This window comes from Drosophila serrata, unplaced genomic scaffold (genome assembly GCF_035046125.1).
Source record: "Drosophila serrata isolate PLE 108 unplaced genomic scaffold, ASM3504612v1 contig_347, whole genome shotgun sequence".
NCBI lineage: Eukaryota > Metazoa > Arthropoda > Insecta > Diptera > Drosophilidae > Drosophila > Drosophila serrata.
In genome coordinates this window covers 121,668-145,969 of record NW_028257245.1, presented here as the reverse complement: position 1 = coordinate 145,969, position 24,302 = coordinate 121,668, and the positions used below count along the sequence as shown (strand labels likewise).

Here is a 24,302-nt window from a genome sequence, read left to right as displayed (position 1 = left end):
CCTTTAGGAAGAAAGTCTTAGCTAAGCAAGATATGAAAATTAAACGTTTATTAAAGAAATAGGTAGATTATTTAATGCCAACTAATGCAAAAATAACCTTTGATAGACCCTTTTGACAGTCCCTTCTAAAGTCCCAAACTACAATGTTGTAATCTTTCACTATCTTCCTTGGGAACTAAAAACATTCGACGCTTTTCCTATCAAAAAAATCTGGAATCAATGAACGGCCCTGAAAACAACCTCGAATGACTCTGAAATTGAGATGGAAAATGTTATTTTTTAATTTAATAAATGGGAAATAAAATAATTAATTGGAAGCCATGTAATATTTTACAAAAAATAATTAGAAAATAATGATATAATATTCAAAATTAAGGCTTTACTTTACATTTCTTTAAGGGATAAGAAGGGCTCCCTAAGATAGAGAAATACAAGATTTTTATTGTATGTTACATTTTTAATTTAACTGGAATTAAAATATATGTTAAATTTAAAGATAAGTTCTATAATTTAATAATAAATATCTATACAATATTTATACCTTTGGTTGTTTTATTTATAAGTTGTTGTCTCCAAAGCACATCCCTAAGTTCAAATAATTAACTCACCGAATCACTTATGCGTCACGACGACAGACTCCCAATGAACCTAAAAATATATACATCTAAGATTTAATTTAATTGCATGACGAATTAAATTAAGAAATATAGAATGCCTGCAACAAAGTTGCATTAGTTTTGCAACAAACTAACATTATCAGCCGGCCAACCGGCAGGTGCTGGGTCATCATCGGCCGGGTCAGGTAAGTCAGGTGAGCTCGTGTGCCCACGCAGCACTCTCGGTTCCCCCTTCCTCAAAAACCACCTGAAGCAGCGAAACAAAGTGACATGGAAGGGCACTGACAAATATTGGCTTGGATCGGCTATAAAAGCCGCCGATGGACGGAGGAAAAGTCAGTTCAACTCGCTCTGTGTTGAAGTCGCATCCCCGGAACCGGAATCGTAACCAAACCATGAACCCCATGAGAGTGCTGAGCCTTCTGGCTTGCCTGGCGGTCGCCGTCATGGCCAAGCCCAATGCCCATATGGACAACTCTGTTAACCAGGCCCTGAAGCCATCCCAATGGCTGTCCACCTCCCAGCTGGAGAACATCCCGGCCGTCGATGATCTGACCATGGAGCGTCTGGAGAACATGAGCCTGGAGAGTGGCGCTGAGCTGCTGCAGCAAGTTTGTGAGTATTTCAAGGAGTTCTTTCTGGAAAGAGAAATATAAATGATATTGAATTTAAAACCCATACAGACCACCTGTCGCAGATCCACCACAATGTGGAGCCCAACTTTGTGCCCAGCAACATCCAGGTTTATGTGCCCAAACCCAATGGCCAGAAGATCGTTGCCCCCCTGAACGAGATGATCCAGCGTTTGAAGCAGAAGCAGAGCTTTGGCGACGATGAGGTGACCATCATTGTGACCGGCCTGCCCCAGAACACCGAGACCGTCCAGAAGGCCACCCGCAAACTGGTCCAGGCTTACATGCAGCGTTACAATCTCCAGCAGCAGCGCCAGCAGGCCAAGGCCGGACAGGATTACGAGGACAACAGCGACAAGAAGAACCAGCGCACCAGCAGCGAGGAGGACTCCAGCGAGGAGGCCAAGAATGGCAAGACCCAGAGCGGTGACATCATTGTAAGTAAAGGTAGTTTCCCCAACGAAATCCATCTCTAATCCTTCTAATCCTTTAGGTGATTGACCTTGGCTCCACCCTGACCACCTACAAGCGTTATGCCATGCTCGATATTGAGAAGACCGGCGCCAAGATCGGCAAGTGGATCGTGCAGATGGTTAATGAGTTGGACATGCCCTTCGAGACCATCCATTTGATTGGCCAGAATGTTGGTGCCCATGTTGCCGGTGCCGCTGCCCAGGAGTTCACCCGCCTGACCGGCCACAAGCTGCGTCGCGTCACTGGTCTGGATCCCTCCAAGATTGTGGCCAAGAGCCAGAACACTCTGACCGGTCTGGCCCGTGGTGATGCCGAGTTTGTTGATGCCATCCACACCTCTGTCTACGGCATGGGTACTCCCATCCGTTCCGGTGATGTTGATTTCTATCCCAATGGACCCGCCGCCGGTGTGCCCGGTGCCAGCAATGTTGTGGAGGCCTCCATGCGTGCCACCCGCTACTTCGCCGAGTCAGTGCGTCCGGGAAATGAGCGCAGCTTCCCCGCCGTCCCCGCCAACTCCCTGCAGCAGTACAAGCAGAACGATGGCTTCGGCAAGCGCGCCTACATGGGCATCGATACCGCCTACGATCTGGAGGGTGACTACATCCTGCAGGTGAACCCCAAGAGCCCCTTCGGTCGCAATGCTCCCGCCCAGAAGCAGAGCAGCTATCACGGCGTTCACCAGGCGTGGAACAACAAGGACAACAAGGACTACGAATAGGACATACACACACACTCTCTCATGGCCCAACCAGCCGCTAAGCCACACACACAACACAACGACGCTTCGGGTGGAGCAAAACCCGTAGTCCCTAAGTTCAAACCGAATTGGCATTTTTTGTTAGCAAAACTTGTAACGAGCAGATCGCAAAATTTAACTCGCAAATAAACGCTAAAGGATCTCTTTGATAGAGAGCCCAAACGTACATATATCTTGAGGTATTTTTGGTACTATGGGACAGGTATATATGGGGGTTTATGGAGACTACCTGATGGGATGGATATTCCAGGGAGTGAATTGAAAACTCAAAGGAAGGGGGTAAGCTTATCTGTAAGATTCAATATCTGTAGGGGAATAACTTTAAGATAAAAGGAAAATAGCTTAGATACTTGCATTTAAATTTATGAAGTAAAAGATATACAGGAGAATTACAATACAATAAAGCCTCTAAAGGAATAATCATAGATACTTGCCTTTAAATTGCATTTAAGGACAACATTTCACCGGATTGAATTGATATTTGTAGAGCCTTCTTCAGAAATCCCTGAGCTTAAGTAGTAGAAAGAGATAAGGTTTCTTAAGATATCCATATACATAAATATGAAGCAGAAGCAGACATCTCCAAGTACATAGTGTATATATATTCTTGATAAACATCAGCCAAGCCCGTATGTCTAAGATCTTAGAGACTTCAAGGGCTAGAGCTAAATACGGTGACAACACAGATCAAGCTTGTTTTACGACCACTTTCTGTCTGAAAATTGTTGATCTAATAATAAGATGAATAATAAGATCTGCGCGGATATACTCTGAAAATTTAATCAAAATCGGTTAATAAACATGAGAGTTATGGAAGCTCTTAGACAATAAACTTTTTGTATAGGTTAAACTTCTGCAACACAGATAGATGTTGATCAACATGCTAAACATGTGTCTTCATTTCGCTGTTGGGCAACATGTTCCTAGCAATATTTAATGTCCAATATCAACATTTCTTTCCGCCTTTCGTTCTGTTTAATAGAAGTTTTTTTTTATAATATTAAGGATAACTAGAACTAACCATGTTCATGTTCCCTGCTTTGGGTACCAGGTAACTCCCATTCGAGCGCAGCATGTTTCAATATATGTATCAAATTTAATTAAAATATGGTAAAAGAAATTATTATAAATTTGTATAACTAAATAACTAATTTTTTAAATATTTAAAAATCCATAGAACCGAGACTTACTTGTTCTTAAAAAACAGGTAATCCCCGATAAAAACAAATAGTTTTGAATTGGTTTTGTAAACTTAGATGTATTTTATTGTTGCCTGTGTTTTGCATGTTTTTGTTTTATGTTTCTCAATGTGTCGATTGCATTGCATTAGATTGGAAAAGAATTTTCATAGGGACGATTGGGAGGCAATAACACAATAACAATAAACCTCAACCCGAAGCAATAACAACTAGAAATATACAGCCAAGAGTTTAGGATCAAGGGCCTTGGCAAGATTTTAGCATTTGTTCAATTTCGTTCTATTTAATGTTTGTGTTTGTCTTTTACTTTTACCATCTTTTGGTTTTGGTTTTAATCGTTTAGTTAAGTGCACATTCCGAATTGTTAGAATTATTGGTATTCTCTATATGTATGTTGTGGTTTTTGTTAGCTTTAGCAGATCGATGCAAAGGAAATAACTATATGTGGCTCAAAAAAAAGAAGAAAACTTGGTATAGCGCAGGCCAAAAGTGTCTTAAAAGTTAACTACAGTCTTTCTTAAGATACCCAATCTTATGTACATCCCTCACATGCATACGAGTATAATTCTTAATAGTTTTGCATCGGTATATACACAATAATCGCTTGTTTAAAATTAGTTTTGATTTTGTTAAGTTTTTTTTTATAACAATTTCATTGTTTCGATTTTGCTTTTCTTAGTTTTCAGTGAGTGGAAGCAGTTTTTGTTTGTTTTCCATTCGAATATTTGATGGTTTCCCAGCTACTTGAACTATCTCTCTATATATATTTCTCTCTATATATATATTTATATGTATAATCGTTATTTAATCATACTATCAATTTAATTAGCTTTGAGGCCGAACTAAAGCACAAGGCGTTTTGCCGTTTATTTAAAATGTTTATCAAACGTTTTTTTTTTTTTTTTTTGGTTTCAAGTATATTTTAATATATATATATATAGTATGTATATATAGATCGTTTGGTGCGCTCTACAGTGCAAAATATTTGCTCAATTATAAAATTGTTTCACAGTTTGTTAAATCCTTTAAACCGAACCGAAAACAAAACAAGTTGGAACGCTATAGCCGAGGGTCTGGGCTATGGGAGGTCCGTTACAGAAGATTATATATATAGAATTTACTGAGATGGAAAAAGGATCTGAATTTTATTGTTATATAATATTTAAACGGATAAACGGACGAGAAAGGGTAATTTCTTAAGTTGGGCTCTTCAGTAACAGACCTCTTTCTGCTGCATTTGTGGCTCTAAGCAAAACTCTTTCGCTAATCTCTGTCTGTTGTCTATGTATATATCTGGGATCTGAGTAATCCAATTGCTGTAACTCAGATAGCGTTTTTGTTTTTTAGCTAGGCAATAATTCAATTGAATTCTCATTCGTCTTCGTCTACGAGCTTCAGCAAGTTCATGATGGTTAGATAATAACTCGAGTGGTAAATCCTTACAATGTCCGTTTCAATTGAATTTGTATCACAGCAATATATTTGTTTTTGTTTATATTTATAATACGTGTATATATGCTACATATATATGTATATATATAGTTGTGATCTGGGAGAAGCAACGAGATGAGCAATAAATCATAGGGTTAGGCAGAGGCTAATATGGCCCAAAAACTATCGAAAGCTGTCATAAGAACAATTGGTAGAGTAAAGTTTGATAACATTTTTACGAGAATTTAGGAAACTAAAACATGGATTGGGAAATTACAGAACTTGATAGTAACAAGATGAGTAACGCTGGCATAAAAGAAGTTAAATTTATAGGCGTTACGCAACTTGTTATAACAAGGTGGGCAAATTTCAATTTTTCTAAGCGCAACAACGGACCAGAAACCGAAGGCAAAACAAGAGTGTTGGCCTATAAGCTCCATGTTGTCCAATCAACAACCTAGATGTGTCCAGTGTTTGTACTCTCAAATGCGCTTGATAGTGGGCCCGGTGAAGAAGACCGATACCTTGCGCTTGAACCGCTCCATGGTGGGCTCATGCTCCTCCTCATAGTCCTCGTCGTCGTCATCATCATGACGGTGTCGATGGTGATGATGGTGATGGCTCTGAACCTGCAGGTGGAAGGGTTGCAGATGATGGTGACGCGGCTGATGTTGCTGCTGCTGACGCGGCTGTTGTTGCTGCAACTGCTGCAGCTGCTGCTGTTGCTGTTGCTGGGGATGAAGATGCGACCGAGGCTGGCGATGATGCTGAGTGCCAAAGATAATGGTGCGTGGAAAGGACAGGGGCACATTATCCTCACCCTCCTCGCCCTCGCCATCTTCCAGCTCCTCGTCGTCGGCATCCTCGCCTGCCTCATCGCCACCTGCTCCGCCATCCGACTCGCTGAAACCGGGATTTAATATTATATTCGGTATAAGCTCAATGCTGTCCCAACCATCTTGCAGTTCTTTGGGCCACAAGAATAGAATTTTTTAGAATTGGTTGGAAAAGATTTTCAAAAAATTTCCATTTAGATCATAGAGAGAGAGAGAAGTTGTATAGAGAGAGAGAGAGAGAGAAAGAAAACGAGAGAGAGAATACAAAATACACGAATTAGAAATATTTTTAATAATTGTTCTGTACTTTACCTCTGCTTTTCTAGGGAATTTTATTGTTTATTGTTTTGTTTGTATTCAAGTGTGTGTGTGTGTGTTATGGTGTGTTTGTGTGTGTGCAACAGTTTAACACAAATATTTACAGGCGTCGCTTCAGACAAGTGACACTCAAAAAATAAAGGCATCACTTCAAGCCGCCAAGCGTCACACGGGGCGTATGCGTAATGCAAGCAACAAATTTTGTCTCGCTAAATATAAGTGTGTGTTTATAAAGTGTATAAAGTGTATATAGTGTATATATGTATTTGTCTATGTATATATATCTTTGTGTATCTAATGTCTCAGTGTCTTGTGTGCATTTTCTATGAAAATCCAAGCTCAAATGTGTGTGTGTTTTGAAGACAACAAAAAGGCTAAATCGAACGAAACATTATAACTCTTGTTTTGGTTTGGGTTTACTTTTCTTTCATATTTTTCTTTTTTCATGTTTAATATTCGTGCTCTTTGGGGCTTTAATTATTGCAAATGCAAATAACACAATAAATATTCAGTAAGTTACAACATACACGGTTACAACATTAATAAAGCGTTTCCTTGTGGTCTAGGCGTTTTACAATATTTATATATATTTATATTTAGCAATATGTCTAGTTTATTTAATGGTTTATTTATATAGGTTTTGGTACGTTAGGCTTAAAATTGTTTAAGACCTCTAGAGACGGTTTAGGTTTACTTTGATTTCGATATCGATTACGTTATCGATATCGATTTCATTGATTGATCTTGGCTACTAGTGCTGGCTATCACAGTTAAAGTGCTTAAAGCTTTGCCTTTTTGGTCTAGATTGTATTTTTTCCATTGTTTTTTGATTACTTTTTGAAGTCTAAGAGTTTTGATTTGATTGAATTTAAATGAATAAATCACTGGAAAATGTCCTGAGGCTCTAAAATTATTCAAATGGAAGCCAGAATTTCACAATAAATGTAATCAAGCGAATCGAAATACTTGGTTTTTATATGATAATTAAAACTTGCCTAAGGCAGTTTATTTATGAACGTTTTTCTACTTATAAAATCTATGTAAGCGAGCCTAAATATTATTTTTCTTTTCTTATTTTTGCTGGGAACTCTCTATTATTTCACTTTAAAATTTTGTTGAAAATATATATAAACAGGTAGGTTAAGCTAAGGTCTAAGGCCATTTCTTGAATCAATATTTGACCGCTCTAAAAGCTTTTTTATATCAAATAGCATACATTTATATATGCGTTTTTTGCTTATGTGATTGTATTTACAGTTCATAGGGGTCGCCAACTAAGGCTATGTACACACAAATATGTATATGGTTTATAGTATCTTATATGGCTTAAATATAAACAACATCCAACGACAAAGCAAACATTTCATTGTCGCAATTATCCGGAGGCGAACATAACAACCAAAATGCGGTTAAATTCAACTTAAATATTAATAACAACGACATGTAGCAGCGGCAACAAGGATATAGCATAATAACAACAGCAACAACATCAATATATATATATAACATATATAACATTAATTAATTAATTAATTAACAATGCAGGTAAATGGTAAGCGAGTCAACTTAGGAAACCAAGAAAAGCCAAAATGGAAAGCACACATCCGCCACAAAAAAAACAGGTGAGAGATTGCTGCTGATAATTGCTGGATAGGTTTTTCTCAGGGTTTTTGTTTGCTGTTATTTCAAACTGGGGGGTATTCGAGTTATCGAGTTATCGAGTTTTTTTTTATGGAGTTGATCGACTTAGTCTGTACCCATTTGCGCTGACTGATAGCACTCCTTGGAGAGCACAATGCAGAGTCCGATCGCTAATATCACAAGGGTCCCGAGCACTATGCTGACGGCCACTATCCAAATGCGTGGATCGAAATTGTCTAAGTCGGGTTTTATAAGGCGTATGAGATCTGAGATACACACAGACACACACATTCACATCGGAACAGAGAGAGACAAATTGAGAATTAGAGAGAGAGAGTGAGAGAGAGAGAGAGAGGGGAGAGAGATACAGATGGACAACAAAAATTAACAAAAATTACAAATCGAATTTACTAAACAATAAGCTATATACGTATACGTAATTAGTGTTTAGTCAATAAGGCTACCAATCAAGTAACTAGAGTTGGGCTTACGATCAGAGCTGCAACTAGTTGCAAGTCGATATAAATCGATATATATCGATACATCTTTAATATATTTACCACTCTAGTGCAGCCCCCATTCGCTTAGCCTTTGTATAGATATCGACACCAATTGGAAATGACTGTTAAACTACCGTTTAGAATTACAGTTTACACATTTAAATATCAAGTTAAATCAAAGATACCCAAAAGGGATAGAACGACATATCGATAGTCTAGCCTGGTTAAGACCTAGCCTAGTCTAGCCTAAACAGAGCCTAACTAACAGATGTTTTTAAAGAGAACTCTCAAACGGAAGTACTTACCCTCCTCCTTGGTTTCCGGCAGTGTGGTGACATTAGTGGTGACCACTTCCCCACTGCCCAGCTCATTATTGGCCCATATCCGAAACTCATAGGTGGTGTTTGGTGCCAGGCGATAGACCTCCATTTGGCGCTGTCAGAAAAAATTTTAAAAATTAGTTTTTAGGAGAGCCTGGACGATATATATTCTCTAAAGACTACTCACCACATTGGGGGCTATATTGATGGGATCCATTCGACTCCAGGCATGCTCGAAGCTGGCATTCGCCGGCGGTGTACTGTAGGAGACATTCCGGAACTCGGCCGTGAAACTGCGCACGGGATAGCCACCGGACTGGGTCTTATTAAAGCGCCAAATGAGAAAACCCAATATGGTGGAGGCTTTAAAGTACAGTTGCGTCACCGGACCTGGAACCGTGCGAACGGTGAGCTTAGTTCGCTGATAGGCCAAATATTCCACTTCCTCCTGCTCCGCCTGCTCCGTGTCCTTGGAGGACTCCCTGTCCTCATTTTCCTCGGGCCGATCCTGTGCTTGTTGTGGTGAGGTAGTTGCTGATGTTGCTGGACTGCTCCTTGCAATTGCAGTTGTTGCAGATGTTGCAGTTGCTGCAGTTGACGATGGCCGGGGCAGCGAGGCGAAGCACACGTAGATGCCACCATCCGAGGGGCTTACATTGCGCAGAACCAAGACACGACCAGTCTTTGAAGAGAAACGAGTAACGGGAACGAACAACGAGTAACGTGTATTCTTAACTGTAATATTTTTAAATAAAAAGGATATCCCGTGGACTCACCTGAACTATTGTGCTGTTGTTGCCGTGCTCTTTCACCCACATAATGTTGCCCTGGGCTATGCAAGGTATGCTCACATTGTTGCCCTTGTCTGTGGCGTATTCGTTGTACTTGATCGTCGAACTGAGTACAGTGAGCACTGTAACGAAGAACAGAACATGATTGTTAGTATAACAAGATCTATCTAATATCTATAAAATATTTATAAAACAATTTGTCAGTCAATAGTTGGTATAACAATTTTTATAACAAAATTGATGTATAAAATATACTACCTAACAGTTTGTTATGTAAGTAATAGTATATAATAGTTTGTATAACAATTTCTTTAAAATATATATTCCTATAGAACTTCTTTTAACAAGTTCTTTAAAATTTTGTATAATTTATAGTATAAATGTTAGCAAATTATTTGAGATAATAGGTTTAATTGCAGCATTAATACCCATTTGTTTTAAGGGTAATACAACCAAAGTATGACCCCTATATTGTATAACACATTTTTTGCTAATAAAAATTTCTTGCCAGCTTTTAAAACCAATTGTATGAAATGTGTTTATAAGAAATTGTATGAAAGATTGTATAATTAAATTTATGGAAGTTCGTTTAAAAAATATTATGCTTGTTTTTATAAAACATTGTATAACAATTAATTTTATAATTAAATTTGGCAAACAAATGTATGCAACAACTTGTCTATGACTTTAGCAGTTTGTATAAAACTGTGTATAACCGTTTTTGTAAAAAGAAGTCAACACTAAATATATAAAAATAAGTTAGTTTATAGAAGAGTAATATAAAATATTAAACATATTAGGGTGCATTTATTTGAAAACTATTAAAGCAAGTAAACTGTCCCGTTTCAAGTGTTATACTGTTATATAATAAACCAAAATGCACCGAGTTCTATACCCCAAGATATCCCTGATAAGCTTTACCCCCTTTAAGTACTTTGATTAATTGATAGATAAAGGCCTTAGGTGACCTCTCCAGAACTGGGGAACATGATTAGCTCACAGTTTGTGGTCCGATGTCTCTGTGGTTGGAACGCTGCCTGACGGGTTACTTCCAGCTCATGGGTCTGACCTGCGGCTGGAGTGGCTCCCGCTTGGGTCGGCTTCTGAGTAGCAGTTTCCTGGTGCTCATCATGATCGAAAGGTCATATGAAATCCGGAGTTACTTCAGAGAGACATTTACAGACAGTGATGGCAACACATCGGGCACATCGTACTTCTTCGCCAATACCGTTCAAGGTGTCAATGTGGGTTACAAATTGGTTCATTTACTAATCGTTGGCATGGCCTTAATCGAGTGTCAGCGAAGTCGCCGCCTGTTGGAGCAACTGCCTCCGGTTAGGATTACACCTTTTATATACAGGCAGATCGTCCTGGAAACCCTCCTGAATGGTTATATCCTAGGTCTGAATATTTACTTGTGCAAAGATCGTCTGGGAATGCTTCTCGAGTGTCTCCGTGTTGTGTACAGCAACCAGGCGGTGCGTGCTCGTTATTTGCAAGTGCTTCTCCTAGTGGATCGCCTTGACTTCCAGTTGGAGCAGCTGCTTCAAAGGATGGCCACCAAAAGACGAACTGTGGACTATAAATCCCTGCGATGTGACTACGCTCGTTTGGCCAAGGTAACACGATCACTGTCACAGCTTTATGGCCTCTCGCTCCTCCTGCTGAATGTCCTGTGTCTGGGAGACTGCCTTATAGCCTGCAATGTGTACTTTATGGTGGAATATCTGGAGGTGTTGACCGCCAGTTGGTTTGTCTTTGCCCAACCTGTGTATATTGTAGTGCCAACACTGATCAAGATCTGGACATTATGCGCCGCCTGCCAGCGATGTGTGGGAAAGGTGAGAATTTCTTCTAACTATAAAGTATAATTTAATTTTCTATTAATCCTCTTTTCCAGGCGAAATCCTTGCAGGCCCAGCTAAGGGATCGTCCCGGACAATCGGCAGCGGAAAGGACTCAACTCGAGGAGTTTGTCTTGCAAATTATGCAGGATCCTATACATTTCGATGTCTGTGGAATATATCAACTCAATCTGCAGTCCTTGGCTGGGGTAAGATTCTATAAACTAAAGAAAAACCTCAAACGATCTCAAGTTTCCACATTTATCCTACAGATGTTCTTCTTTATCCTGGAGGCTTTGGTAATATTCCTGCAGTTTGTGTCCCTTGTAGGGAAAAACCAAACCATGGACTAATAAATCATCCGGGTCAGAGGTCAGAGCTATGAGAACATGCAACATGGTTTTGCTTGTCGCAAGGAAAAAGTAAAGGGAAAAAAACGCATGAGAAACTGGGAAAAAATCAAACAGAACGTTGGGGAAAAATTCTTCAATTTTGGCCGTTGTTGTATTTCTGCATGCGGAAAATGTTGAAAATGTTGCCGCGACACGCGAAGGTCATACACACACACTGCACATACACACACACATCCTGCACTGCTTACATATTTATGACGATGCCTGTTTCCGCTTCTGCCTCTTCCCTCTCGCTTGTTCGACAGCCATCAGCCATCAGCAAAGGAAACAACAATGGCAACAATAAACACACCAAAAGGCAACGTCATATTTTATTTTTGGCCTCAATGAGGGGCAACGCTAAAAGTCACCTATTAAAATCCACAAGAGGGGAAGTGTGGGTGGAATTCCAAAGCTACATAAGGTTGCAAAACAAAAGGTGACAAGAGCGCTAAGCCTTGTGGCTATTGATCCTGGTGCTTTATCCATTTTAATTGGGTTTACTTTTGGCCCAATGCAGTTTCAGGGTGCTCAGTTTTTTACCAATTTCTTTGTGTCTATGTATCGAGTTTATTAAAATAAAATTTTACAGTCTAATTAATTTTAAAAATATTTGAGAATAGTTTAATAATATGCCAAAGCTTTCGCTTCGATTTGTGATCGATTAGAAAAATCAGAAAATATTGATATATTGATATTGTAAGTATTCAACACAAAAGTCGAGATACATATATATAAATCGATATTTTAAAGTAGAGCAATATATAAAAAAACCGAGAAATTACATACATTTTTACGATATATAAGATAGATTTTTATTTTATGTATATTAATATCAATCAATATATTCATACCAAGTTGTACATAATATTATTTGAGTATATTTTAGAATCTATCAATATTTGTTATGTAAAAAGCTAAAATTGAATTTAAAATTTTGATATACCCAACTTCGATGATATTAATACCCTTTCACAGTATTATAATTTTAGTCAGAAGTTTGAAACTAAGTGAAGGAGTCATTTCCGACTCTACAAATCATATATATTCTTGATCAGCATCAATAGAAGAGTTGATCTGGCTATCTCCGGATAAATTTTAATGTTTTTCAAAATTTTAAAAGTTTTATAAACGGTTACATCGTTAAAATTGTCAAAAATAGACAAAACATTTTAATTTTTTTATATTTTTAAATTGAGTATGCAAATTTATTAACCTACCAAAACCTAACATAGAACAGCTTTCTGAAATACAATTTATGATTTTTTGGCTTAGTTATGAGATTTTTAAACTTTGATTTGTCAAAAAAATATATTAAATACAAAATATGTAAATATCCATAAATATCAATTCAAAAATTGCGAATCTTTTAAGCTTATTTATGACTGACTTTCGTTTCGATCCTATGAATTAATGGCAAACTGCATAGGTATATAAACTTTGGCTTTCCAAAGTTAATTTTCTTTCTTCATTTGAAATATTTTTATCTATATAGGAAGTCCAAATTTTCCTTTCGATATTTCTTTTCTATGCTTTATAATATTTTATAGTTATTAATTTTGGTAATTTTTCTTCTTATTAAGATAACACTATTAAAAAAAAAAAAACAACTTATTCATGTATCTATATACGAATCCAAAACACTATCAATATTTGTTCTCTTATGAAAAAAGTTTCTTGGCCAAAAGTTAAAGGTTATAATACCTGAACTTAACTAGTTTGCTTCCTTAAAGTTGGTCATTGTAAATAATACCAAGTAGAGGGCAAACGCAATCATTTCGCAGCGAAAACATTCCCACAAAAAAACACAAAAACTCATCCCAAGAAACAGCAGAAAACAAAAACAACAAACAAACAATTTTAAGGTTTAACCTTGTCCAAGTTGGAGCAGAAAAGTAAGTCAGTCAGTCAGTCATCCATAATGTTGATAAAGTTGCCGCTGCCTGGCGGGAAACTCGGTGGAAAACAACAGTCTCAGTGGGCTTTCTCACCCCTATTTTTTTGTTGGTGGAGGTGGAGGCTTATGTAAGGCGCAATCTGCTTGCCGAAAAGTATGCAATGAATTTTGTAGTTGCTCTGCACCACCACACCCCTTACGGACCGCCTTCCTTCGAAGACCCCTTTGGCCGGTGACGTCATTTAATTGATTTCATCACGAATTCCATGTAGGCAACTTAATTTACACAAGGAAACATATACACATCAAAAATTATACAAATAACTCACTGATCAACTTAATTAAGTATGTTATTAACGGACGAAAGAGATTTTAAATTGGATTTTTTCTTAATTTAATTTAATTTTTAGAAAAAATAATAATAACTTTTACAGTTTTTAACATATTTTGATCTAATTTGATACAAAGCTATCTTTTATTAATATACAATTAGTTTTAGTTAGAGAAACGGTTGTTAAATGTAGAAGATCAGTAAGAATCTTTCAAAGGTAAGTAACTATGATCAGTAAGTATCAATGAACATTAAGTAGCTATGAGCACAAAGTAACTATAATCAGTAAGTATGTTACCTATGATCAGTAAGTAAGTCTGAACAGTAAGTATCCATGACCAGTAAGTAACTATGATCAGTAATCATCTATAACCAGTAATTATATTTGATCAGATCCTAACTTTAAACACTTGTAAACAATGACTTGCAACTTTTGTAATACAACACATATCTGGGACTTGGCTGGTAGAAGTCACTTCGTTCCGGGGATGTTAGAACCAGTTGGGAATCATATGCAGCTGACCAATAAGTAACTATGATCAGTAAGTGTCAGTGAAGATTAAGTAACTCTGAACAGTAAGTAACTCAGATCAGTAAATATCTATGAACATTAAGTAACTATGATCAGTAAATAATGATGACCAGTAAGTAACTATCTTAATCAGTAAGTATTAATGATCAGTTCCTAACTTTAAACACAAATAAACAATGACTTGCAACTTTTGTAATACAACACATATCTGGGACTTGGCTGGTAGAAGTCACTTCGTTCCAGGGATGTTAGAACAAGTTGGGAATCATATGCCGCATGTGCGAGATTTTTTTTGGAACAAATTTAAGAGCAAGAGAGTGGAACTATGGAGTTATTCTTCTATATAATTTTACTAGTATATAAATCGGAGCATGGCGAATCGGTGGACTATATATATACATATATATAGCTGCCATAGGAATAATCAGAAAATTTTAAGAAAATAAATTATAACTTTTACAGTTTTCAACAGAATTTCATTAAATTTGATATCTAGCCATTATATATTAATCTAAAATTTGTTGTAAAGTTTTATGAAAATCGGACCACTATATTATAGGAACAATCTTTAAAAATAGAGGAAAATGCAAAACACCAAATGTAAAACTTTAAATATAAAGTGCATAGGTGAATGATATTAAAGAAAGCATTTTCTTTTTTGTTTTCCACCATGAAATTGATATTTTCAATAATTTGTAACTGTGAATGCAATGTTTTTGTCAATATTAGTTAGAGTTACCACTTGATATATATCTATCTACAAGACTTATATAGGTCTAAGCTACGTTTTGTACCTTAAAACATGTAGTAAAAACGATGGAAAACCTAGCTCTGCTCGAACTTTTTCAAATAAAGAACTATATATACCCATCTAAGGTCTTCTAATTTAATTTTTCAAATTCGTTTTTAGTGCAAGGTCAGTCAATCAGGCGGCGGTCGTCGCTCAATCACTACTCTCTTGTCGATGGGCCAACCATCAATTGTCGAGCGATTTAATTAGGTCGCCCCCAGGGGCTTTCGCCCGTGACGCATTTTGGCCAGTTGCCTATTTTTAGACGCGGTTTGCATTGATTTTGCCATAAACACGAGCCACCCAAGCCAAACCGCCCACCGCCCACACAACAAGCCGATAAACAGCCCAACACAACAACAGCCGGCGATAAACGTAACCGAATCCCAAAGTCCCAAAGTCCCCGAATCCCCGAATCCGCCAAGTCAAAGACAAAATGACAAAACAGTCATGGAAATCTGGGAAAATAAAATCGAGAGAGCACGGAGACAGTCGGGCGGGCGACACCTTTTGTTTATTAGCCGGATGCGGAACCCCTGGTAACCAACTATTTATTATGATGACTGACTGACTAACTGACTGATTGGCACGTGAGCAAGGGAATTTCCCCCCGGAAAATGTGAGAAAAACAGCAAAATAGCAAAACATCAAAACAGCAACAGCAAAATGAGAACAGCAAGTGAAAGTGCAACTAGAAATGTAATAAAATAAAAATGTTTACCAATTGACGGAGGGGGTTTTTTTTCATACTTTTCCCCATTTTTTTTCCTTGCCCCAACATTTTCCCCTCTCACACTCTCTCCCTCTTCCCTATTTGTTTGTTTTCCCACGTCTACAGCCCCCACTTTTCATGGAATTGCGCTTTTTTCCGTGCTTAATTATTTAAGCACTCGCCTCAATTTGAGGCAAACTTAGCAAACAAGCTTGTTACAGAGGCAAGTCCTTAAATGTAACAACCTTTCGCTCTTAATACCAATTAAGATGCATAGCTCAGTATTTAATTAGAGTTTCATTAAGCTTAAGAGCTCTGGTTTAAATAATAAATAGCAAGGTAAATATGAACATATAAACATAAGAATCTTAATCTTAAGTAATAAGAATAAGTAACAAAATAGTTTATTTAAAATAACAAAATATATATATATTTTATACACACTCCCTTGAAATATTCATTATGAGTATTAGCTACTTGCCAAAACAAAATTACCTCACTTGTTTTAAATTTATAATTTTCCTGAAATATGCAAAAGAGAATTCCATTTAAATTGCGTTTAGTCTCTTCGCATAAATTTAAGTTTTTATGCACTAGCCAAGGAGTCTCACTGTAGCTTCACCTTTCTCTTAACCATTTTTTGTGCACAGTTTCCAGTTCCCAGTGCCCAGCACGTTTCTCGTTTTTCCTTTTGCGGCCATTTTGCATAATTTGTGGTCCCGACCATATCCTTTATCCTCTTTACACGTGCTATATCCTTGGCTATGCCACTCTGTCCGCCAATTGAAGCAACAAGCATCGAAATAAAGTTGTCCTTATGATACCCAGCAGGGAGATCGAATCCAAAGCCAAGGAGCACAAGTTCAGGGGTCAACTTTTCAAGCCCAACACTTTGAGTATCTGTGAGAGTCTGTTAACGATGAAACTCACGCAGAACCTGTATCTGTATCTGTAACTGAACCTGCACCTAAAACCAAGACCTTAGAAATGTATTTCCTTAAATTCAGCAAAATGTAAGCAACATCTGGGCGTGGGTTAAAATCATTCATCAAATGCAGGAAATGATTCTTTTTTAAACCGGATTTAATTTACTTGCCCATTAGATTTTCCAGACCACTTAACAGGTGATTCAAAATGATAGCAGGGATAAACTATGGATGTGTATATATCGAAAGGAAGAATTAGATATATATTGACCGAAATTTGATTGCGAAATCATCTTATACTTTTATATAATAAAATTTGGATTTCCAAAACATCTTTATCTATATATATATTACAACTTTAAATATCACATTTTGGCAGTAAACTCGACAGGCTTTCAGTATCTAGTGCAAATATATTTTAAAACGAAAAGTCTAATACATATATCAAGAAAAATATTGCACTTTCGAACTTTTATATCGAAAAGGTCGTAATTTCAGATATATCGAGGTTATAAATATCGAAACAAATCGAATTTACGTTTAAATATCGTCATTATATAAAAATTTGATATAATGTACATTTATTTATGTTTTTTACCCATTTAAATGATTCAATATATCAAATGGAATGTGGATTTATTTCAGATATATCGGAATAAAATATAATCGTTATTATCTTTATTTTACTTCTAACTTTAAACTAACTACCTATATTTTCTGCTATGATGTATTATTGTTATTCCATTAACTTTTTAAATTTGGTTTTTCTTTAAACAATAAAATGTCATTAAATTTCTAAGCTTTTATGTATTCCTAATTCCAAGTTTGCATTTGTATTTTATCATAAAACTTTCAAACTCTTAATTATCGATATCTTTATTTTACTTTTAACTTTAAACTAATTACCTATATTTTCTGCAATTATTATTATTTCATTAGCTGACAATTTTTTTTCATCTTTAAATAATAAAATTGCATTAAATGTATATGATTTTATATATGTATATTTCCAAATTTGCATTTTTAGTTTTTCACAACACTTTTAAACTCTTAGTTTTTTAATGAAAAAAGATTTTTATATTATATACCATTCAATTTTAATTAAGTTGAATTTCAATGCTTGTTCTTCTTAACAAACAATATAAATTGCATGCAAAATGCTAAAACCCACACAATCAGTATATAAAATTATGTCTCTTCTTGGGAATTTCATTACTCTGAAACTAATTCGGTTGGCATAATCGAATGGCATTAATGTTGTTCACATGTCGGCATATATTGTCCAATCTGCATGTAAATAATTTAATTGCGGACTGATATCCTGACACACACAAGGACGAACACAACGCAAAGGATAACACAGAGGGGGCGTGGCTTGGCCACGTTCGGTGCGTGTGTCTTGTGAATAATGAAATGGCCAGCAAATCGAATCAATCGAAACAAAAGCGAGTCCATTTGTCTCGATTCATCGGTCGAGTTCACTTCGATTAATGAAAAGCCCCAGCAATATGCCCGAGTGCTACCCTGGGAAAACTGCGGGGCCAAAACCCTGCTGGTTTTTGAGTGCAATTCTGTGTTGCAATATTAATGACTCCCGCGGCGAATGTCGATACCAAAGCAATTACATTTTCCCCCTTAATTTCCCCTCAGATACGTTAATTTAAAATATTAATAAATACTAGAGTGAACATGCAGACATGAATGAAAATTTATTCATGATGCTCAGTGTATCTTTTGCGATAACCCTGACATTTTTATGGAGCTTAATAATGCATTTGGCTTAGAACAACCGCACATTGTCCATCGATTCTTGCAAAAAACAATGGCAAAACAAATAATAAATAGTGGGGGAGAGTTGGACAAAATGCAGTTTAATCTATAAGAGCATTAAATTCCAATTCATAAAGCTTCGAGGCACAACAGGGGTTAAGTAGATGGGGGTTAAGAGTGCCCCCCCGGTTGTCAGTTGCAGCTGTTGCCCTCAGAAGTAGACTATGCGATTATTCTGTTGGCACAACAAAACAATAAAATAAAGCACTAAAAAAACACTGGGAAGAGCCATCCAAATAAAAGCAAATAAAAGGGAAAAATGAAATGAAATATAGAAAATGCCTTTTAAAAGTAGATAACGCCCACATTGAATTCAGGAAAACATAACCAAGGCCTTTGCATATATAAAATACTAAAAACATTCCTATTAAATCAAACGAATTTAGTTCAACCACAAAATCCACACACAAAAGCCTCGAATGTCTGCCAATTAAAAGCAATTTAAACGAATATTTTTGGCAATTATTTTCGTTATATTATATTCTCTATAAATAACTTAATACAGGAATTTAAAGCCAAATATCAAACTCAAATATTTGAAATATTAATAACACGAAAATACCAGAAAATTGTTACATGTACAAATATTTAAATATCATTGCACAACATATTAATTATTCCTTTAAATGTAAATTTCGCACAGAGTGACAGAAATTTGCAATTTATGCAAAGAATTTGCTGTGGAAACAACTGAAGCGAAATTCTATGGCCGTTTCTGGTTTTCTAAAGAATTTACATGACTTTGAATGCCTTGAAAGAATTGCTGGCAAAAATAGAAACATTTCACAAGGTCCATGTGGCACTTTCCAATGTCTGGCTCTGGTTCTGGCCTGGTCAAAAGCAAGAAAAACAAAAAAAGCAATCTCCCTTGGCCAAAATGCCATGAACCCGGCCCAATCAAACGACAGAAAACCGGTGAAAGGCGGGACACTTGAACCGAAACCGACTTGCGGACACAAAAGAGTCATTCAATGTTCTTGTTTTTCCCCCATTTTACTTTTATTTCCAGCTCGTTTTGTGCATTCTGTGGAAAGTCTCAGGAAACAACAGTGTATCGGGGGGAAGGGGAAACTGTAGCTGAAGACTTTTGCTGCAATTCCCCCAAGTCACTTTATTATTATTATTGCCCACAGGCTCCGCAGCAGCAACAGCAACGGCAGCAGCAAACAAAATAAAAAGCCAGAATTAATTAAAATTCATAATTAGTTGCATTTTGCATGCCACCGGGCCACGAGGTCACGACAAGAGCTAATCCAGCCCAGCCTCTGGCCCAACTCGGGCACAGTGGGAGCAATGGAGTATGCATGACCACGACCATGGCATAGCCGGTTTTGAGACATTCTGGGGCTTACAGGGTGTTCCAGGTCGTAAATATTACTGAGATGCAACAGAAATTGTATTAAGTTTAACAGAAATTTTTTATATAATTATTTATACTTGTAAATTGGTTTCAAGTCACTGGAGATTTATTATATAAGGTTATTTTGAATAATGAAATAAATATAAGGTCATCCTTGTCGCACTAAGTTAATATTCAAATATATAAATAAAGTTTCACCGTTTTCACACCTAGTATTTAGTTAAATAATATATATATATATATATATATATATATATATATATATATATATATATATGAAAAATAATTAATAATACAATATAAACATATAATCTTGCATATACTCAAATATAGAAGATAAAACCTGTAGTTAATCTTAGATACTTAAAAAAATGAAAAAAAACTATATACAAAATCTTCATTTTCTATGCTTTTATCTCTCTAATAATATTTGTAATACTTCCTTTTAACTGATATTTTTGACCTACTTCTACTTTTTATAAATTGAAATCGTTCCACTGTGTCTATGCCACGCCGATTCTCATTTCGCACTTTATTTGCTTAGCAGAAGGAACTCGAAAGCAGATGAAGGGAGAATAGGGGGAAAAAAAGGGCAGAGGACATAGGACAGGGAACAGGACTTTCTCTCTCTATACCCCCGTCTCTGGCCACGCCCACTTGTTGAACTTGTTGTAGTTGTCGCCGTACTTCTAGTTCCATTCGCTTGGCATAATTGCAAAATGCATTTTTTCATTGCCTACTTTTATGGGTTTGCTTTTTTTATTCGATGCCTGTGTGTGACGGACGTCGCGTGTGTCGCTGAGCTGTGTGTGTGTGTGTGTGTGAGTGCAATTAGAGTCGAGTCACGCGGATCGATCAAGAACCAAGAAATGCTGCTCCAACCTGGCGGGTACTAGAAATTCCACCACGCGGAAAATCAATGCAAAATCAAATTCACAAAAAAATCTCCATAAAAAATATATATGAGTATGAGTGAGACTGGGTGACCTCAACCTTTTCTTTGTGTTTGGTTTATTTTCTTTTATTTTTATTTTTTGGCATTGCCATTGAAAATATGTCCCCAGACAAACCGCACTTTCGGAACTTTGTCTTTTGATACCCTCTTTTTCTAAGGGACAAGTATATTTTGGGTTCATTTTGGGATAACAGTTTTAACAACACTGTTTAAAACAGATTCAACAACAATTTCAACACAATTTTTATTCTAGTAAGGGCTAAAAATTATAAGGTATTGTTCTTAAATCCTTTAAGTATATTTAATTTATTATTTTTTGAATTATTTTGTATTACTAGAACACTTATTTTATATTATTTTAAAGATCTCTTAATGAAACATGATACTACAATCATATTTTAAAATGGGTATACATTTAAAAAACTGGTTTTACTTATATTTTAAAAATTTATTATTTATTTAAAAGCAAAATAAATTTATTTATTGTATAATACTAATACTGAAGCATTATTTAAATAAACCCCATATCATACAAATAATATTTTGATCGTTTAAATTCGCTTTAGCTTTCTATACCCGAACAACCTATAAAAAATATATTTTCCCGACTTTTATTATATACATATTTATATGTATATTAAAAATTCTACAGTTAGGGCATACCAGATATCGAAACTACCCCAAAAGTTGACAAAACCCCTTCTAATTGCACTCTAAAAATAGTGTCACCCTTGCGAAACAACAATGCAAATTGTTGCATGTGTTTCTCTGTGAAGTGGATCTGGTGGGGCGCCGTTGGTGGTGTCAAAGTGCTGAAAACCACAGTGTTGAACCACAATCACCACCACTTCCATGGAAATTCAATTTGATTGGACCCCCAAATGAAACGAAAATCCTTGGCTGTCAGTTAACCAAAGACCCGTCTCTCCCCCCTTTAATTTTGCGCAATTTGAGAAAAAAGTTTGCCAAATTGGTGGCCACACTTGGCAAAGAAGATGCTCGCTCCAGCCGCCAATTAGGTCCGACGACGGCTGTTCAAAGTCTTGGAAAAAATCAATTTGGCCCAAATGAACAGCTGCCGGAGTTTTTCTTGGCAAACAGCAAACGGCAAACAGTTTCTCTTAGCGCTTCTCTTTGTTTTAATTAAAAGCAAACATTTGCAGCGACGACAACGACGACGATGGCTATTACCAAATAATGAGTTTTGGGCCAAGTTAAAACTACTATTGCACCCACCTTCCCGCAAATGAGGGCTCTCCTCGTTTTGGCTTGGACTTGGGCTTTCGTGTTGCATCAACAATTCAAGGATTTATACGCAATTTGCATGCAAATCAAGTAGATCAGGCCCTTTTTTAAGGGTGATGGCCTGGGGCTGGGGCTGGAGGAGGTTGCTGCCCAGGCTTAGGGCACTTTGACTGAGATTTATTATCTTTGAGGGGGGACATATTGTTGTTAGATTCATGGCAAATCAACGCAAATGCAATGACTGTGGAAGTAAGTAAACAAAGACGACTTGTAAATGTCCTTTTTTTTTAAATAGAGGAAGCTTTTATTATCCGATTAGCGTTCTAATCTGTTTATATCATATTAGTTAACATTGTGTTATTAGACTTTTTAAAATGTGTTCATAATTGTCCTGGAAATCAGTTTAAAATATGCCCAAAATTACGAAATGAAATATTTTGGTTTCATACTTTTAAGCAGCATTTTATTTGAAATTCCCTAATACACATATTCTGAAATAATTCATATTTTAAACAAAATTTAAGCCAGAGGTTAATTGTTATCTTTCAATATCAATAAATCTTACTTTAAAGTAAAGGTTTCGTAAAATATATCCCCCTAAATCACATAATACCTCAAAATATAACTCTTCTTGGTTAAAATTCAACAACACAAACATTTTGTTGCCGACTTTTAGAAGCCGTTTATAAAAGAATTCAAAACTCTTATGATTTTTTATGCTAAACTAATCCTCTTTGGGCACTGAGTTCTTTAAATTTACGCTAATTTTCAACTAAGCCTTGGGGAGATTTGCCGCAATTCACTTAAGTTTTGGCCCATTCGGTAAGCCCGGGCAACTTATCAAAATTTCCCTCAGTAAACCGTGGGAATCCCCAAAATTTATTACACCCGGGTGACATCCCAACCGAAAATGAAAATGAAAATGTCCGGAAATAAGGATAAGAATGAGAATAAAGTACGGGGAGGAGGAGAAGGAGAAGGAGGACTGATGAGGAAACCCAACGCAGGAAGGCCGGAAAATATTCTCGCTCCAACTGGACCAACTCGACTCCCGTTGGAGTCAAATTGGGTCACACACAACATACGCTTTTACACACACAAACACACACACACACACATGTCCAGCGAGCTGGACAACACTCATTAATCCCAATTGGGATCGGGGTTATGTAAAGTGTCAAGTGCTTACCTTGGGTGAAAAATAATAGATTAAACGATGACAACGTTAGCACGGAGCTGGAAGTGGACGACATGCTTCCATATTACGCTTTACATAAGCCTGGGTGTTCCTCCTGCCCTGCACGCTGCTCCTCCTCCTTCGCCTGCGCCGCCTACGCGCTTTATCAGTCTCCGCTTTGGCACCCTTCGCCGGCTGCAAAGCAATCAACAAAGAAAAACAGGAACAAAAACAAAAACAACAGAAACGGAAAAACAAAAACAAAAGCTAACGGCGACGACGCGCCAAAAACAAATTCCCTTCACTGCTTCCTTTTCTGCGTCTGCTTTCTCCTTTCGCATTTACAGTTGCTCGTGATTCGTTTATCGCGTGCTCTGCTCTATTGTTGCTGTTGTTGTTGGTGTTGTTGTTTGCTTATTCGGCTCTCTCTCTCTCCCTTCTTCTCGACTCCTTTTGACGTAACTTCAAAATGCGGCTGCTGACTTTCGGTACTTTTTGCACTGCTTCTTTATTGTTTATTTGTTGTTATTGTTATGGAAGAAGGGAGTTGTTGCCACTTTAAGTCAACGCTAAACTCGAAAAAAATGTGTGTTTCATTTAATTAAATTGAACTGCAATTTGATGTTTGTTTGGGCTCTGTTATCGGGACACACTCTGTTGTTGTCCTGCCAGTGTGCTGAGTGTGTGTGTTTGCACGCGACGTGTCCGTTCGTGTACCGTTGCGTTCGAGTTACGTTGCTTGACTGAAGGCAGCCCAAGCAGTGGAAGCCCCCAAAAAGCATCGCAGCAAGC

The 24,302-nt window shown here is 36.9% G+C and overlaps 3 protein-coding genes across 8 annotated transcripts; 2 read left to right on the top strand and 1 right to left on the bottom strand.

Annotated features, from left to right (window-relative positions):
* The first annotated feature begins 955 nt into the window (after positions 1-955).
* Positions 956-2,649, top strand: Yp1 (Yolk protein 1). The gene is made up of 3 exons (XM_020950249.2): positions 956-1,232; positions 1,301-1,686; positions 1,743-2,649. The coding sequence occupies exons 1-3, from the start codon at positions 1,013-1,015 to the stop codon at positions 2,442-2,444; spliced, it is 1,308 nt and encodes a 435-aa protein (XP_020805908.2). The 5' UTR covers positions 956-1,012; the 3' UTR covers positions 2,445-2,649.
* A 1,072-nt stretch (positions 2,650-3,721) lies between these two features.
* Positions 3,722-24,284, bottom strand: LOC110182220 (uncharacterized). 6 transcript variants are annotated; one of them, XM_020950247.2, is made up of 7 exons: positions 24,228-24,284; positions 23,523-24,079; positions 9,505-9,641; positions 8,916-9,410; positions 8,714-8,843; positions 8,025-8,174; positions 3,722-6,080 (listed from the first exon to the last, which is right to left on the bottom strand). In XM_020950247.2, the coding sequence occupies exons 2-7, from the start codon at positions 23,584-23,586 to the stop codon at positions 5,596-5,598; spliced, it is 1,461 nt and encodes a 486-aa protein (XP_020805906.2). In that variant the 5' UTR covers positions 23,587-24,079; positions 24,228-24,284; the 3' UTR covers positions 3,722-5,595. The 6 variants fall into 6 exon arrangements, with proteins under 6 accessions (XP_020805906.2, XP_086694312.1, XP_086694313.1 ...); XM_086838186.1 differs by having other exon boundaries at positions 24,164-24,255; XM_086838187.1 differs by lacking the exon at positions 8,025-8,174.
* On the top strand, positions 10,533-11,716 carry Gr9a (Gustatory receptor 9a). Its single transcript, XM_020950245.2, has 3 exons — positions 10,533-11,360; positions 11,420-11,572; positions 11,636-11,716. The coding sequence occupies exons 1-3, from the start codon at positions 10,533-10,535 to the stop codon at positions 11,714-11,716; spliced, it is 1,062 nt and encodes a 353-aa protein (XP_020805904.2).
* Positions 24,285-24,302: the final 18 nt, after the last annotated feature.